The 16716-nt window shown below is 39.9% G+C and overlaps 1 protein-coding gene across 2 annotated transcripts in view; it reads left to right on the forward strand.

Annotated features, from left to right (window-relative positions):
* Window positions 1–16716, forward strand: part of vps50 (VPS50 EARP/GARPII complex subunit) — a 129047-nt gene that overhangs the window by 37479 nt on the left and 74852 nt on the right. For both annotated transcript variants that reach the window (XM_085147837.1, XM_085147838.1), the window contains exons 7-12: window positions 697–814; window positions 1789–1824; window positions 2246–2328; window positions 9585–9627; window positions 10621–10719; window positions 13773–13913. In XM_085147837.1, coding sequence (XP_085003963.1) covers window positions 697–814; window positions 1789–1824; window positions 2246–2328; window positions 9585–9627; window positions 10621–10719; window positions 13773–13913 — 520 coding nt within the window. The remainder of the gene's footprint in view (window positions 1–696; window positions 815–1788; window positions 1825–2245; window positions 2329–9584; window positions 9628–10620; window positions 10720–13772; window positions 13914–16716) is intronic.

The following is a 16716-nucleotide window of genomic DNA, read 5'->3' on the forward strand; positions in this document are numbered from 1 at the left end:
AATTCCCAAGGAGCTGTTAGCTGAGAACTTGGCATGTGTCAGCACCGTGTGCTGTGCCCCCTTAATAAGTTAGAGGGAATGGGACAAGTGAAGGACAAAAGAAGAGGTGTGAGGAATAAACTTACTATCTACAGAAAATAAACAGTATATGAAAGTCAGGAAAGGCAAAGGCCTGACAATGGGACCTGAGAGATGCATCTCGCCTTTCAGTTAATCCATCTGCTGTTCACTGAAGCCTCATCAGAAATGGTCTCAGTGGAAGGGAAACAAGAAAAAAAGGCTGATCTATCCCAAATTACACAAGACCTGGACTCAAAATCAGTGTCAACAGATGTTATGGAGTGATGAATACAAATGAGACATTTTTGGTTCAAATTGTTGCCATTAAGTATTTAGGAGGTCACGAGAGGTACTATCTATAGAGGTGGCTCTGTCATAGTTTTGGCTGCATTTCAGCCAGCAGTGATTGGGACCTTGTCAGATTTGATGGAATAATGAGTTATAAGCTTAGACCTCAAGATCTTTACTCAGCACTGAAAGCATAACAAAATAATGGTGCATTCATCTATTACTCGTAAAATCTGTTACTTCCTGGGCTATAGTTCTGTGTGTATATGTCTTCTCTTGTGCTGCTTACCGTCTTGTTTTTGACCTGTGAATACCCGGTAACATTGACCTGAGACTTCTTCTGTGAAGGCAACTGAGTGTGGCAAAGGAGGGATTCACCGAGGCCAGCCTCGGTCTGCTGGCCAATCAGAGAAGGCGACAACTGCTAACAGGCCTGCTCAAGTCTCTGAGGACCATCAAGACCCTGGTAAAGTTAACTCACATGGTTTACTATGCAGCTTTTATTTATTTATTTATTTATTTATTTTGGGGGGGGGGGGGGGGACCAGTGGTAAGGAATAAGGACCAGGGAGCAACCACAAGTTTCTGTGTTTCAGCAGCTGCTAACAAGCACTACATGTTAACAGTGATGTATTGACCAGTGAGCATGGAATAGACTATCAATGAATTTAAGTGACTTCACTGTTGTAGTTGAAAATATCTGTGATTGGGTAATGAGTTGAACTCATGTCACCTTTGAAGTGAGCAACGAGGTGCCTTAACAAACATGACGTTTCAGGTGTATATGTGGAGAGGGTGCTTTACGCTCGCATATTTAGGTGCTCAAAATTGCATCCTACATACAAAAAGTTGAGCTCGACTTCTAATCTTTCTTCAACAATTCTCAGTATCACACATCAGTGATCTTTAATTGGTTCTTGAGGTCATCCTGCAAGGATTCATTCTGTTGTTTTGGTTAATTCAACTTTCAACATTGTAAATTCTGACTTTTGTCTTGGTGCTGTCCTTTGAATTACTCTAGTAATGAATACAGTTTCCTGTGCACTATTTTCTTTCTACTTTTTTTATTTACTAATGTGTATTGGTTGACCTGCAAAATCATTCAAGTATGATGTAGTCAAGTGATTCTGACTGACCTACATCGCTCTGAAATAACTTCATAAACACAGTGTGATGTTACTGTTAACAAATAAGTGCAGTCTTCAGTAATCAGTTTCTCTACACATGATTTAAAATTAAGCCCCGAGTTAATCAGACATGCTCTCTTTTAATCACTTTAATCATTTGCTCACACTGTAATCAGACAAATATGCTGACAACATGATCACAGCAGGAAAGCGCAGAGCTAGTTTGAATAGATTATGAGTTCGTATTGTGTCCTCTTAGGTATTTGATGCTGTATTCATGTGTTTTTCTGCTTGTCATTGCTCCCCCTTACAGCAAAGAACAGATGTAAGACTCAGCGAGATGCTCGAGGTATAGTAATCCCTGCACACGCACACACACACACACACACACACACACGCTCTGTGTTATTAATTGACAGTAAAAGGTCAAAGATCAGTGGGGATTCAACATTGAAAGCAAAACCCACACAAACATGAGAGACAAATACAAATCTATATGTGCTGTTAAGGTCAGCAGTACAGTATATGGAATAGATTTCACTGCCACTGTGTGTAATCCTTGGTTATTTGCAGAGTACCTGCTGTTATAAGCATTTTAAGAAAATTGTAGTATTAGACTGGATCAGAATCGTAAATCTATAGTAAACCATCATCCACAGCTTTCACCTGGTGTGATTATGGACTAGTTTTTCCATTAAGCCACACTAAAAATCCTATATTTTTGTGGCATGTAACATGCATTAAACATTATAACTCCTCTGGTTCTTTAGGAAGAAGATTATCCAGGTGCAATCCAGCTGTGTCTGGAATGTCAGAAGGCCGCCAGCACCTTTAAACACTACAGCTGCATCAGGTAGAGTACGAGCAGATTGATAGAGTGATATGTTACTGTATCCAGCGGGAGTAGGCATTGACTTCATTTTTCTGTCTGGAAAATATTTTGTTATCAATATGATTTTCCTGAGTTATGCTGTTGTTTTACATCTTCCATTGTCAAATCTTATTTGGAGTAGAAAAAATTTATAAATTGACCTGATTTAAAATATTGATTGGTTTCTCTTGAAATGTGTCTTTTTTCATGGCTGGAATTGAATTGCTCTGGTGTAAGACGTAGTATTAAGAGGCTTGTTATGCCCCCTTGTTTGCAATAGGTGTGATATCAGAGTAGTTCCTAAAAGTTCTAACCCTCTAAAGACATTATTAGTGCGCTGATATTTCAGTCTGAACCAGAACATCTTTACTTCAGCCACAGTTTTCTTTTTAAACATTTGGTTTGGTGTTTTTGGTGAGCTTTAATTCTGAAGTCCTCAGATTGGAAAACACATAATATCACCAGTTACAGGCAGGAAGTGTGAAGGTTGTGCCACAGAGATAGTTAGACTGGAAAAACTTATCAGAGGTGGTGACAAATGTAGAGCAATGAGTAGCTTCTTTATTTTTACTCTCTCTTTTTTTTTAAATGTAAGAGTGAGATTTGAAAAGCTTTAGGGATGATTGATGCAGAGAAAATGGGAAATATAGTGAATACTTGATGGTTTGTCATTTAAGTACCTTTATTCAGTTTGTGTCAGTAGCTGGGTGTTCCGACCTTTTTCTGCATTGACAGATTGATCCGGGATGCCAGAGAGATGAATAATGATCATCTCCACCCATTTCACCTGCCCACGGATCCATCTTTTTGTTTTCCTTTTCCTTTTTAGTCAGTTTCTTGACAGTCATGGCTAATGGCTGTCCCTCCCTGAGCCTGCTTCTGCTGGAGTTTTCTTCCTGCTAAAAGGGAGTTTTTCCTTCCCACTTTCGCTGGTTTTCTTTGTATTATTGTAGGGTATTTAAATTTGGTGCCCTATACATAAAATGGAATTGAATTGAAAAATTGTGTCTGTAAATTGTATTACTAGACACTGTGTTCCTAACAGCCTGTTGCAAAACACATAATTTCTTTAGATTGTCAAAGATAACACAGTTTGATAGATATAAAATATTTTTTTTTTGAACCATGGAGGTTCAACGTGTCAGGCCAAAAAAAATCCCCCCAAAATAACTACATGCAACAGAGGAACAGTATATGAAAGACATATCCTTAAGGAACAGAAAAAAAAAATGCAGTGAAAGATTCCCATTGACTTTGCAAACATGCACATGCAGATTTTATTTTATATCAACATTTGTTTCCCACAATGTCTTAACACAGTGGAGCAGAAAACAAAGGCAGCCTCGTTGTGATGCCAGAATGACAACCTGACTGCTGGGAAATGGTGATCAATAAGGCGGCGTTATGCACAAGGGATTGTTTTGGTGCGGAAAAATCCTCCCACTGTCCCCTCCCGCTTGCAGCTGCCGCCTATACATGTAGCTATCACCCCTGTTTCCACCGTCATTAATTTATCATTATTGCAGTTTCATTTCGAAAGTGATGCTCTTTAAATGTGCTCGACTGTGGGTGTGTGGATTAGACCTTGCACCATTTGCCACCAGTGTCAACACCCACCACAAGAAGCCTATCAGTGCAGTAACTCGTTTGTGATCATCTTAAAACTTGTTCTTGCAGTGGAAGTTTGCTTGCTCTTCACACTCGTGCTGTTTTTTTTAAATTCTTCCACTGTTTCTTCCTCCTCAGTGTATGCAGTTTATAACATGGGTACACTGATTACACATCTGTCATGCTGCGCAGTAACAAACTGCACTTTCTGTCCATACCCCTTAGGCAGCCCATAGCCCGTCTGCTACACTTCCATTTAACCTTGTAGCGATGCTTTTTCATTGACTGCTGAATGTTGTACATTTGTCATGCCCACTCTTCGTTTGACTCCATTTGTTCCTTACCCTTTAAAAGTCAATATTGTCTGCCCATGAAGGTACTTAAATGGCTGTCTCGGTCCATTTTCTTCAGGCAGCTTTTAGGCAGCTTAAGGACCCCCATGTATCCAGCATTGTATTCACGAAATGTGAACTCCACTGTGATCTTAGAATTACAAAGGCGGTGTCTAGTCTGAGCTTGTGTGTGTGTTTTCTTCTGTCAAAGTAAAATTATTTGACTATTACACAATTAAGGTATGTCGTGCATATAGTTGCTGCCTGCTGCCATCATGATTCTGCAGAAATAGAAAGATTGTGCTAGATGTGTTTGTTTTATTGTGCAGGAGAAGTACAGCTCAGCATGTGAACAGTTTAAAGCAGCCTGCCCAACATCAGCAAGCAAGCGTCACGAGTAATAGTGTGTCACTTGAATTTGTGTTTACTTGCTATGCTTTAGAGATCATGATAAAGGGGTACCCCCACCCCCTACCCCCCGAGCATATTCAGAGTCAGCTCAGTTTCTTTGGTCTGATGGATTTTTTTTTTTTTTTTTTTTTTTTGTAGTTTCTCTGCCCATTTCTGTATCTGTGGCTTGTTACTTTTTCTGGTGCTTTATAAGTTTGGAAGGAAGATGATAAAGGCGACCAACCCCGTTCCCTTAATGACAAGACTTGACACCTTAATATGTACCAATAACGATGTCTGGATTAGTCCAAGGGTGTCCATAGTAACCTGTGTAGGCGGAGATCACTCGGATTTCTGATGCACACGTAGTCATTTTGTTCTGGATGCCTGAAATATGACAGAAACCGCTCAGTTTCCACTAGGTTACCCCTAGTAGGCATCCAAGGGGGAAAGAAGTAACATTTTCATTGATTTGTAGCTTGCCCTTTCCAATAATAAGCAGAAAGTATCGATCATATCTTAATTTCCAGCAAACCAGTTTTAGTGAGACATGTCTCTCTTTAATATTTGGATCTAACTGGGTTTTGATGTTAGCTGCTGTACTAAATACTCAGTTTATCAGATTAATCAGAGCGTATACATCTATATCCAAGGTTTGCATAAGTTTTAGTCCGGAAAACAAAGTAATAAATTAACAAAAAGCAAAATAAAAAAGGAAAGTGACTCAGAAATCTGATAAAATTTACAAGCGTTACTGAATAATCCATTACATTGTATCAGCTTTTGGTGTTACCTTGGAGCCAGCAAGTTATAATAGTACCCATGCAGAACTCCAATAAAGATGTTAGTTGCAAAATACCTCAGGAAATATTACATAAAATCTTGTACCTGAAAAAAAGCACATTCTGACAATCTGACAGGATCAATTTTCCCCGCTGCTTTTCTTTCTAAACTCCTTTATCTTTCAACTGATTCCTACTTACCCTCTTCTCTTTTAGCTTTCCACAAACCTCAGCTGCTTTCTGTCTGGCATACTTCTAGCAACTGCCATCCCCTCTCCCCCATCTTTCACTCTTCCGAGGTCTTTCCCTGCTTCTTTGTTGCCTTTCTACCTGTGTTGTGCAGTGGCTATTATAACTCCAGCAAAAATGTCACTCTCACAAAATCTGAGGATCCTGCAGATCCTTGAAAGCACAACACACATTGTCTGTTTTAGTGAGTCATCAAGTCAGTGTGAAGAAACTAGCCCCAAGGCTCTATGGACACCTTTCGCCAGTTATTAGTGAAAATGGGGTGAAAAAAACCCTCCTAAATTCCATCAAACTATGTTTCAATGCTTGTTTTCCCTGCGGGGAACAGATTGCTAATTAGGTTTTTCCTGCTCATCTGTTATTTATGCATTCTGTCTGATCAGCAATGACTGCCAGTATGTAGGGAGGAGCTGCATCTGTGCATTAAACCGTATGTACTGGACAGTGACGCATACAGAGGAGAAGGACTGAACAGTAGCAGGTGATTGGCTCTCATTGACTTCTTGTAGATCTCAACAACCAAGAGGTCAAAAAATTTGTGCCAAGTGTGCTTAAGCTAGGTTTAGAGACTCGTTTAAGGCTTCAGTAATGCATGATTAAATCAGCCAATTTAGCTTACTGGATATCATGCATTCAGTCCACTGCTGTAAACTAAACCAAAAGACTAAAAAATGACCTAACTGCTGTTCAGGAATTACAGCCATTTCTTTACACGTACTCCGAGTTTTAAACTGAAATGGACAAAATGAATTGAATTTTAAATACAAGGATTATTTTTAATACTTGGGTAAAAAATGTAGTCGGTGACTGCTTGAAGTCTTGAACTCATGGACATCATCAAATGCTGTGTTTCCCCACGTGGGATGCTCCGCCAGGCCATAGCTGCTTTTTTATGGGTCTCTCTGCTTTCAGGTTTGTCTTCAGTAACTGAAAAGCTGCTTTATTGGGTTGAGATCAGGTGACTATCACATTTCTTTGCTTTGAGAAACTCTTAGGTTGCCTTTGCTGTTTGCTTTGGATATCCACTTGCGCTGTGAAGCACTGAGTTTTGCAGTATTTGGCTGAATATGAGCAGAGAGCATAGCCCTGTCCACTTCACAATTCATCTTGCTTCTTCTATCAGCAGTCACTTCATCTATAAACACCAGTGACCTGGGTGCACTGGAAGCCATACATGTTAGATGATGTTTTATACTTGGGATCAGGAGCTGTTTCTCTCCTTTTCCATAATTTTCTCTTTCCATCATTCTGGTGGAAGTTCATCATGGTTTCATTTGTTCAGATAATTTTTTCCAGACTGTCCAGACTCTTTTAGATGTTTTCTGGCAAATGTTAATCTAACCTTCCTGTTCTTGTTTAACAACTGCATATTGCTACATTTATATTCATGAAGGCGCCTCTTGGTTGTAGACCTTGATAATGATGCACCTACCTCTTTGACAGCATTCCTTACTTGGATGGATGTTGTGAAAGGAAATGATTTGAGCTTGTCCTCTTTTTAAGAATACACTAGATTGTGGATTTGGCTACTCTGGCTACTTTGGCTGTCTCTCTCAAAGGTTTATTTAGTTAATGGAGGCCTCCTTCACTTGTACTAACATGTCTTTCAACCTTATATCAAGAGTTCCTGTGAACAGCTACGAAATGCAAGTTCAACACTTGGGATCAACTCCAGATCTTTTATCTGCCTAATTTGTCTTAATGTAGTGAGATAACAGGTCTAACCTGGCGAAGAAACCTGTATGTCAGTCAGCTTTCTAGCTACTTTAAAGCCTCTGAAAATGGGGAGCTAAGTATTAAAAAATAGCTGTAATTTTTAAACACTTAATGCACTACCCTTTAAAAACCCTTTGAATCAAAGCTGAAAGTCTGCACTTCAGTCAGATATTGATTATTTGATTTAAATGTGGTGTGCAGAGGCAAAATCTACTAAAATTGTCTTTGTCCAAAAACCTCTGAACTTGCAGAAGTTTGCAGCTAGCAAGGTAGACAGCCAAGGTACACACTGAAAACAGCTTCTGTGTTTGGTGATATTTGAGGTCTGCCACTAAAGAAAAAAGCAACCGAGGTTGTGCTCGCGTCAGCCTACACTGCTAATGATTATATTTTTCTTTTATGCTCTCTCAGTACTTTTTAGCTCGCAGTTTAGCTCCTGTTACTCTGCACTGCCACATAATACACTTTAATGTTTCATGAGTTCACCTCTGCACAGAATCAATCAGGGATCAGCTTGGCCTCTTACAGTCTTTATTTTGTCTCTCTCACGCACACGCACGCACACACACACACACACACACACACACACACACACACACACACACACACACACACACACACACACACACACACACGTTATAACAAATGCAAACTGTGCTCCACTAGAGGCTACAGTACCTGGCTTACAGATCACACACGAGTCTTAACCGGTCTTTCATACAGGGCTGTGTACGTGTGTGTTTGACTCTGCATGTGTCAGTCCAGCTCCCAGCGTGCTACCGCATAAAAAGGAAGAAGCAGATTAGCAAATGTGCAGCAGCTGTGCTGCTGAGCTCAACCTGGCACTACTCCCCGAATCACTCTGCCCCACCTCTCCTCCTGCAGCTAAGCAAAAACCACACCCAGCCACCACAGGGGCATTTATCATCCTGGCCTCTGCCCTTCTGGTGGATGTTCTTAGTCTTGCTCTACTTTGGGCCTTTCCTGTGTACATTCAGATTCATTGGCATTGATCAGTTCATCCCTCTGGATGAGCCTGCTTTCTAGCTGCCTTCCAACTAATTTTCTTTATCTTGGCTTTTAATCATAGAGGAATTGGCTGTGACTTCCTTTTTCATATTGTGGCCAAGAGTTTCTGATGTTATCGTTGCTGTTACGCATTTGCATCCCCGACTGTATCTCATACCTGTGGTAAACAGCTTAGTCATCACTGAAAGTTAAACTGAGGCTGGCTGCTGCAAATCAGTCCTTCCTAACTTTTATTCTCATCTCTGCCTTTTTTTTCGGTCTAAACACCCGCATTTAGCTTTGTGCACCTTATAAACGCACACGCATGTCTACACAGGTAGATACATTACCGAATTTTAAAGTGTCTGACTCATTTATTCACCTGTTTTGCAAACTGGTACGTGCAGCTTCTGTCCCTTTGCGGACTCCCTGCCTATCCCTCACTGTAGCTAGATGCTTAATTAGCAATTTGTTAAGGACACACTCTCCCTTGGGCAACTACACACTCACAAGGCACAACATAAGAGCAGGCTGACCTGAAAAAGACCCCGAGCAAAGCAGAGACAGAGGCAGGAAAACAGTGAAACAGAGGGTGATTATGAATGGATGCAGTGGCGGGGAAGTCACAAGGGAATTTAATCGGAGTCTTGGGATCTGCAAAATAGTCATGTTTCCTGTTGATACTTCTCAGCTTCAGAGTTGAAAGTGTTCGCCAGGATGAGTCGAAATCTGAGCGCGCTCCAAGGATGCGTGGGCATTTTGTATCTCAGATAGCATGATGCTTGCACAGAAACACACACTATCAGCATTCACAGTTTATTTCACTGGCACACATATTTCCAAACTTGGTTTTCATCCATCAGTGATTTTCCTTTTTTTTTTTTTAAATAAACCAATTAGTTGAACTAATTCATTCATAATTTGATCTTCAGTATTGTTTGTTATTGTTTTTTTTTTTACAGCTGAAATGAAGTTAAATGGTTAAAAATGGTGTGCATTTGGTTTAGAGTCATTTGTGATGGACATTTTGTAATATTTGTTGTCATTTCAAACAGATCAGAAAATGTAATTGACAGCAATTAAATGTCTTAACTAAAAAATTATATTTTCTCATCCACCTTCTTTTTCCCCCCTTCTTATTTCCCCTCCACAGCGAGTTGAATTCCAAACTACAAGACACTCTGGAGCAGATCGAGGTATGTGTGTCCATGCTTCGTCTCTAATTCCATTAGCAGAGAGCAGTAAAAGGACGCTTAGCAGTGTGTAATATGGAGTTCTAACCTCATCATTTTCCAGAAGCCTTGATCTGAAAGAAGCAATTTATGCTTCATTTTGACATTTTTTCATAGTTTGCCTTTCTTATTCTGGGTCTGCCAAATATTGACACATTCAGAAAAGTCGTTATTATGAGTGTGCAGGCATAGTAAATTATCTGTTTCATCTCTGGCTGTGTCGTGATATGTGTGCGTGCATGTGTGTGTGTGTGTGTGTGTAATAAATGGTATGCAAGGCAATTTTCTCTTTACGCCTGCTGCTGTGCCTGAGTAGATTAATTACTTACAGTTTTGTCCGTAAACAAGAAGGAGACGTGCTCGTGTGCACATCCACCTGCCTGTGTGCTCGTTTGTTTACCTGTCAGCATGAGTTAGTTAAGAAGTGATGCAAAATCCTTTAAAATCATAAAGCTACTACAGTCAGAAGCACTTGGACCATCTATTGTGCATCTAAGACGGTCTTTGAAATGTATGAATATACGCGTCCCCAGCATATGTTGTATACGTAGTCATCTGGCCCTCTTAATTACTTTACTGACTAGTTACTTCCTGTCGTGCAGTTCTAGTTTTTTTGCTTTTTAAGGCATGAGAAAATGATTTGCGATGCAAGGCGATTGATCATTTAGCCTTTATCGGCGCTGTGCTCTTTGAGGTCAGCTTATTGTTACACATTACACACTCTCGTGCTAACTTTCCTTGCCTCCCCTTATCTCTTTGTCAAAGTCTTAGACACACACTCACACTCACATCCACATCCAATTACCTGCCCTTGGCTGTGTGTGATAGCTTTACAACTGCACGTCCATATCTAAATCCCTGGTCTTAAGAATGATAATCCCTCTCTTTTTATTCCCCCCCTTTCCCCTTACTTTGGCCCTTTTTCCCTCTTTGTCATCTGCCTATTTCTGGCTCCAGGAGCAGCTTGACGTCGCTCTGTCGAAGACTTGTAAGCACTTCGATGTCTCGCACTACACCAAGGTCCAGCTGGCCTACACACTACTGGGGAAAACACAGGTCAGTGGTTTGACTGGCCTGCAAGGGTCAGCAGTAATGGCTAAACATGGATTGACAATAACCTGCTTATTTTCTTTGTTTGCTGCAACTTTTCTTTCATTTGACTTTGTCTTTTGCTCTTATGGGGATTTTTTTGTGTGGACCTGAAAGATAACTCCATCCTTTCAGTTTCTGTCCTTGATGCTGTTGTTTTCCTTTGTGCACTCCTCTGCTACTTCGGGAGTTTGTCCAATTAGCTGCTAAAGTTGGTCCCTCATGTTTGCAACTTTGTTCTTTTTTTTTTACCTTTTAGATAAAAGGAAAATCCAGAAATAGTTTGGTTAGAGCCAAGAAAAACATAAGAATGGAGTTTTGCTTTAGTAAAGTTTTTCTTTGTTATTAATGTTATTACACCTTTTTAATTAAAGGAGTGTATTTTTAAACCAGCTTGTACATTTTGTGTTTTCCCCTTGAAATAAAGCATATTTTAGTTTCTCTGAATGAGCATGGCCACATCAAAATTTTCCAAAATGATCCAATATTCAAAACAAACAGTGTTTGCCTGGGACATGTTTAGTTTATTTGAAGCTGTAAAGTCTTTATGTTAAGAACCAAAACAAAAAAATTACAGCAGTTTCTCAGGGAGACACTATAATCGACTTTAACCTTGAATGACACTGGTAATATCTTTTATTAGTAACTCCTGCCTGTTTTTTCAACTTTTGCTCCCATGTTCCCGCCTGAAATCGAGTTACACTGAGAAGATGAACCTTCTGCAAACACGATATCTTATTGTAAAGCTTTAAAATGTTAGTCAGTCTGCTGGATTTTGGTGCATTAGTGTGAAGAGGTTTCGCAAAATCCCATTATGGCACCTTGTCCACACGCCAGTGTTAGTTTTGCAAAGTTAAAGACGAAATTAGAAAGCAGAGAGCAGTGTATCTGCTAACGTGCTGAATATCCTCACAACCTGAGAAACTTGCTTTGTTGAGAATGAATGATTCCGTACAGTCATTGTGTTAAGGATGATTTACAGGACACACAAGCAAACTAAGGAGCTGCTGTTGCTGTTGTTGTGTCTGTGTTTATCTCAGTTAGTCATTTTCTTTATCTTCATCTCAAATTTTGTTTTTGCTACATTGCAGACAAAAGCGCTCTTTTAAATGGTTTCTTTTTACACAAATTAACTGTCTGAAGGTAGTAATCAGCCTCACAAAATGCCTAACAAACTGTAGCAAACCGTGCCAAACCATTTGCATCCCCCCCATTACAATAGTCTCTTGGCAGTCATTACCTAGCTGTGATGGGCCGGTTTCATTCAAGCTAAATAGTCTGACAGATCGCTTTATCCCATTTATCTGTTTAATTCTTCTGCTTGTTTGGGAGAAGAAGCGGCAAAATAATGAGTCTGGACATGGAGTTTATTGATATTTATGCCTACTAAAGGGGACTCATGCTGATTTTTTAAATTTTATTTTCCGCCATACATAACGCTACAATCGCCGAGGCTCACGTTAAACTGAAAACGAGGTTTATTATCACGAGGGCGGTTTGCCTTAGTTACTTCCCTTTTTTTCCCCCTCTTCTACAGTCTAGACATTGTACAGCCAGTATTTTCTTTTTTTTCCTCTTGTGTTTTTGGGTCAGATGAAGTGAAACTCCCCGAGAAAGAAGAGAAGACATGTTTAAATGACTTTTGTGCCAGCAGGGTTTCACAGCGGATTTTGGGGGGAGCTACATTTCGTGGTCATGAGCTTTTAGTAAGAAATCTAATTGCACTGCAACACCCATTACCTAGGGCTTTGCTCAATACTCTTCCCACGTCTCCTGCGACTGTTGTGTCCTCGTTTCTCAAGGGTCCCACAGTGAGACGGTGGGTAGGAGCTGCAAGACAGTAAATTGGGGGTAAATGTAAATTGACTTTAGAAAAGAATAAATTATAGCAGACACAAACTGACTGCATAACTATAGTTTTTTGGGTTTTTTTTGAAAGATAAGTGCTTTTTTGCATTTTTTTTTTGTAAAATCTTAGTTATGAGTATCTTTTGGAATTACTATTACAAGAAAATCTTTAACAAAACAGTTAAGGTAATAAATCAATATATTTAATCACTATTTTATGTTAAATGAGCCTACTTTGTGTGAAAATTCCGCTTTAGCTCATTTTGTTTTAAAGCCCTCGCTTTGCTGTTGTTGTTTTCTTCCCATATTTGTCACTGGGATCTTTTCACTGTGAGCTACCTGCCCACGATCAAACAGCAGGCAGACAATATTGATGTTGAGCATCAATAGAATATTCCCCACGGGGGTATGTGGAGACAAAAACAGTATTTTTTTGTTTGTGTGTGTCTGTTTCTTTTTTTTTTATTTAAGGGAGGGGAGTATTGAATTTACAGTCACCAGGTGGGCACGAATATACCTCCAGATAAATGCTTACACTACCTCATGTTTGCTGGATCTGTATATAGAAGAAATGTCATTACCTGTAGTCGAATTCAAACAAAAGCACAGCGGAGATGGAAGAGGCTCAGTGGGGAGTTCACCGAAAAGTAAATAACAGCAGGTTATTTGTAGGCAGTGTTTAAGTAGCAAGCGAATAATTGTGGATTATCCCCCCCCTCGAGTCATAATGCTCTTATGATAAATGATTTCAACAAAATGGCTTCAGGTGTGTCACATGAAATTAATAGTGCGACGAGTGAGCGGAGCTGGAGGCTGCTAGCTCTGCTGAAACACAGCATGCGTCACAAACATGTCTGTCTGTCAATGTGTTTTTCTGCAATTTCCTTATGACTTCATTAATTACCTGTTACAGCAGCAAACTACACTTTAAAAAAAAAAAAAAAAAAAAGCAACTTTGACTGGAACATTGCAGTTCCCAGAGTACGCAGCTATCCTCATTTTCCTCTGTGCCATAGTGTGAAACTAGAAACATTAAGTATACAATATGTGTTCCAAGAAGTGTGATTTGCAATTTCCCTGCTGTTTGCCTTTTCACAGAGCCACACTGGCAGACTGACAGTGACATCTTGGTGTAATAGTTTTCCTAACAGTGTGTTTGGCTCTCTCTGCAGACTGCTATGGACCAGTTACACATGCACTTCACCCAGGCCATCCACAACACAGTGTTCCAAGTTGTGCTGGGATACGTGGAGCTGTGCGCCGGCAATGCCGATACCAAGTTCCAGAAGATGCAGTATAAGGACCTGTGCACGGTAAGGAGCTGGTGCTATCTGTTTGTTCAGTGTTATGAGCACCTTTTTTGCTATATAAAGGATTAAGTCCGCTTCAGATGGTTAGCGCGAAAGCCTTTTTCTTTTAGTCAGTATGATGAGATCCTGAATAAAGCATGAAACCAGTGCATTGTGCTGGATACACAAATACTCACTCGAATACGTTCTCATTCTCTTGCAGTGGTTTGTCAGATTTTCGTAAAAGTTGAATTAAGGAGGAGAGAAGAGCACGGAGAACATGATTGAAAGTAAAGAAGTTATTACTTCAGTGAGAAGCATAGTGTATTGTAGCCTTTCACTGTGAGATAATTAATCTTGGTCACAATACAGACTCAATGCACTGCAGCAGCAGCAGTGCTTTTTACTTGGGGGAGGAGGGTCTCCATACTGGCCCACATTCCTCAGATCTCGCTCTGTCTGTCTTTTTCTTTCCATTCAGATCGAAATAAATCACATTTCATGCCCAGCAAGCCATAACTTGGCCAATTCATCATGAACATGCTGGGAGTGAGTTACACTCTCACCCAAGGGTGTAATCTTCAGTCAGACATCGAGGAATGCTCTTAGTTATTGTGATCATCATATTTTGGCTAGAAAATCCAAACTTTCTGAATGGAGAGATACTACTAGAAGTATAGCACGGGGGTGTCACCTTCACAACTTCATCTCGTATAGCACCGTAAAGATGCTGAAATGTAACACTGACCTGACGGAGCTCAGGATTCATCCACAGAAGGAATACTTTATCAAAAAAAAAAAAGTTCACTCTATAAACCTGCAGTCTGTGTGCAACAGCTGACCTGTCAGGTGTGTAGAAGAGCACAGGATATTGTTGGTAATGCTGCTGTGCCGCCTGTTTAAATGCAGAAATGTGAAAAAACAAAGAGAAAATAAACACTCCATGCTGCTCGGAAAAAGTAACTTTACTGTCTGTAAAGAGCTTTTTTAAAGCTTGTCTGGCACATTAATGCGGCACAGCCCCCACTGCCCTCCTACGCTACATGTTAAGGTCACCTCTGTTACATTAAAATGTCATTTGTGAGGACTCACTTAGCTCATATTGCCAGCTAATTCACAGTGCCTCACTGTCCTGTCAACCTTGATATAGCTCGAGCGTCTCTCTCTCTCTCGAGACAGACAGAGTTGGTATTTTGTCAGTATTGGAGGTGACGTGACATCCTCAGAAAATATGTCCTCACGCCTGGCCTGCAACATAGAGGGTACAGCATATGAAGGTATAGATAAAGGTTATCCCAAGCCTTATCCGAGGATACAGTTTCTCCTTATACGTCTGCTGTTGCTGTGAATGCACAGCTTTTACCCAGGGTATTTCCTGTATGCTTATATACACCATGGCCTGTCCTTTACCTCTTACCTTTGAGCTACATGCGCTTGCTTTCTGTTTTCATCTCTTCTACCCCTTTTTCCTGTGTATTTCTCTCTGTTCATGCATGTTCTTCTACCCCTGCTGGTAAATGGCCTGAGAGGAGCTTATTTTCCTGTCTGTAAATGGGTTCCAGGTCAAAGATTCTTTTGGATGAATGTGTTCCTTCACCCATTTGAAAAGCGACTGCTTGTATGTAGGAATTTCTTTTATACACAGTGAAAAAAATCATTCTTCCCTCAAGACATAACTGATTTTATTCTTCTTAGTCTTCTTCCTTGCCTCCTTTTTTTCTAATCCAGACCAAGCAGCTATTTATTATAACTGTCAGTCACGATACACAGAAACCTGCACATCCTACTATTTACTTCCGTTTGATGGAGTCTCTGTCAGCATATTGTGTCGCCTGAATGGTTCCACTCATAATACGAGCACACTACGGGTGAGTGTAGGTACACTTCAGAGAGTGTACCTACACTCACCCATTGAAGAGTTCTGAGGATGTCGTTACGGTCTTCTGTTCGATATGGCAGCTCAGAAACACTCAAATGAAGAGGCATGTGAGCACCCATGTGCAGTTCCTTTGCTTCACTGACACCATATGAAGATCAAGTGTTTTGTTTTGACTCCCTACATTAGGTTATTTTATTTAGTGCACTTATATCTGCATTTGAAAATGTCAAAAGGACAATTCAGTGAAGTACCTATTTGAAATATATACCTATAGCTTATGTGGTTCATGGACAAGCTGCAGTGAGGTGCTTTTGAAGAGGTACTGAAAATCTAAAGAAAGTTTGTCCTTTTGGAGATGCTGCATGTTTAAAGGGTTTGTCACTATCCTCTCTCTATATATACATATATATATTTATATATATGTATATATATATATAGATATATATTAGGGGTGCAACGATACACAAAATTCACGGTTCGGTTCGGTTCAATACTTTGGTGTCACGGTTCGATATTTTTTCGATACAAAAAAATGTTCATGCCTTTTTAATTTGTCATTTATTAAAATTATAAATATATATTTTAACTCAAACGTACAGTTTTTAAATTTAATGTTGCTGAAACAACAAGGGGATAAAATAATAAATCTATCTGATCGAGAAATCGCTCATCTTTGGAAAAGAGAGTTTATTACAGAGAAATGGCTCTTTCCAAAATAAAAGCTATACTATACGCTTCTTCTGGGCTATATTCTCAGCAGCATATTAAACATATCAGGTCCCCATAAGGAGAATCATGTGCTAACGGCTGTCTAAATGACTCGGGTAAAGTTTGTAGCATGCCTGCTTGTTGTTTTTGTCTGCTTCCACTTATCTTTGCACTAGGATGATGTCAGCGTAAATGTGCAGTCATATTCGTTGTGTTCCCACTAGTGCTGTCAGCGATAAT

Source organism: Neolamprologus multifasciatus, chromosome 22 (assembly GCF_963576455.1).
Source record: "Neolamprologus multifasciatus chromosome 22, fNeoMul1.2, whole genome shotgun sequence".
NCBI classification, from domain to species: Eukaryota; Metazoa; Chordata; class Actinopteri; order Cichliformes; family Cichlidae; genus Neolamprologus; species Neolamprologus multifasciatus.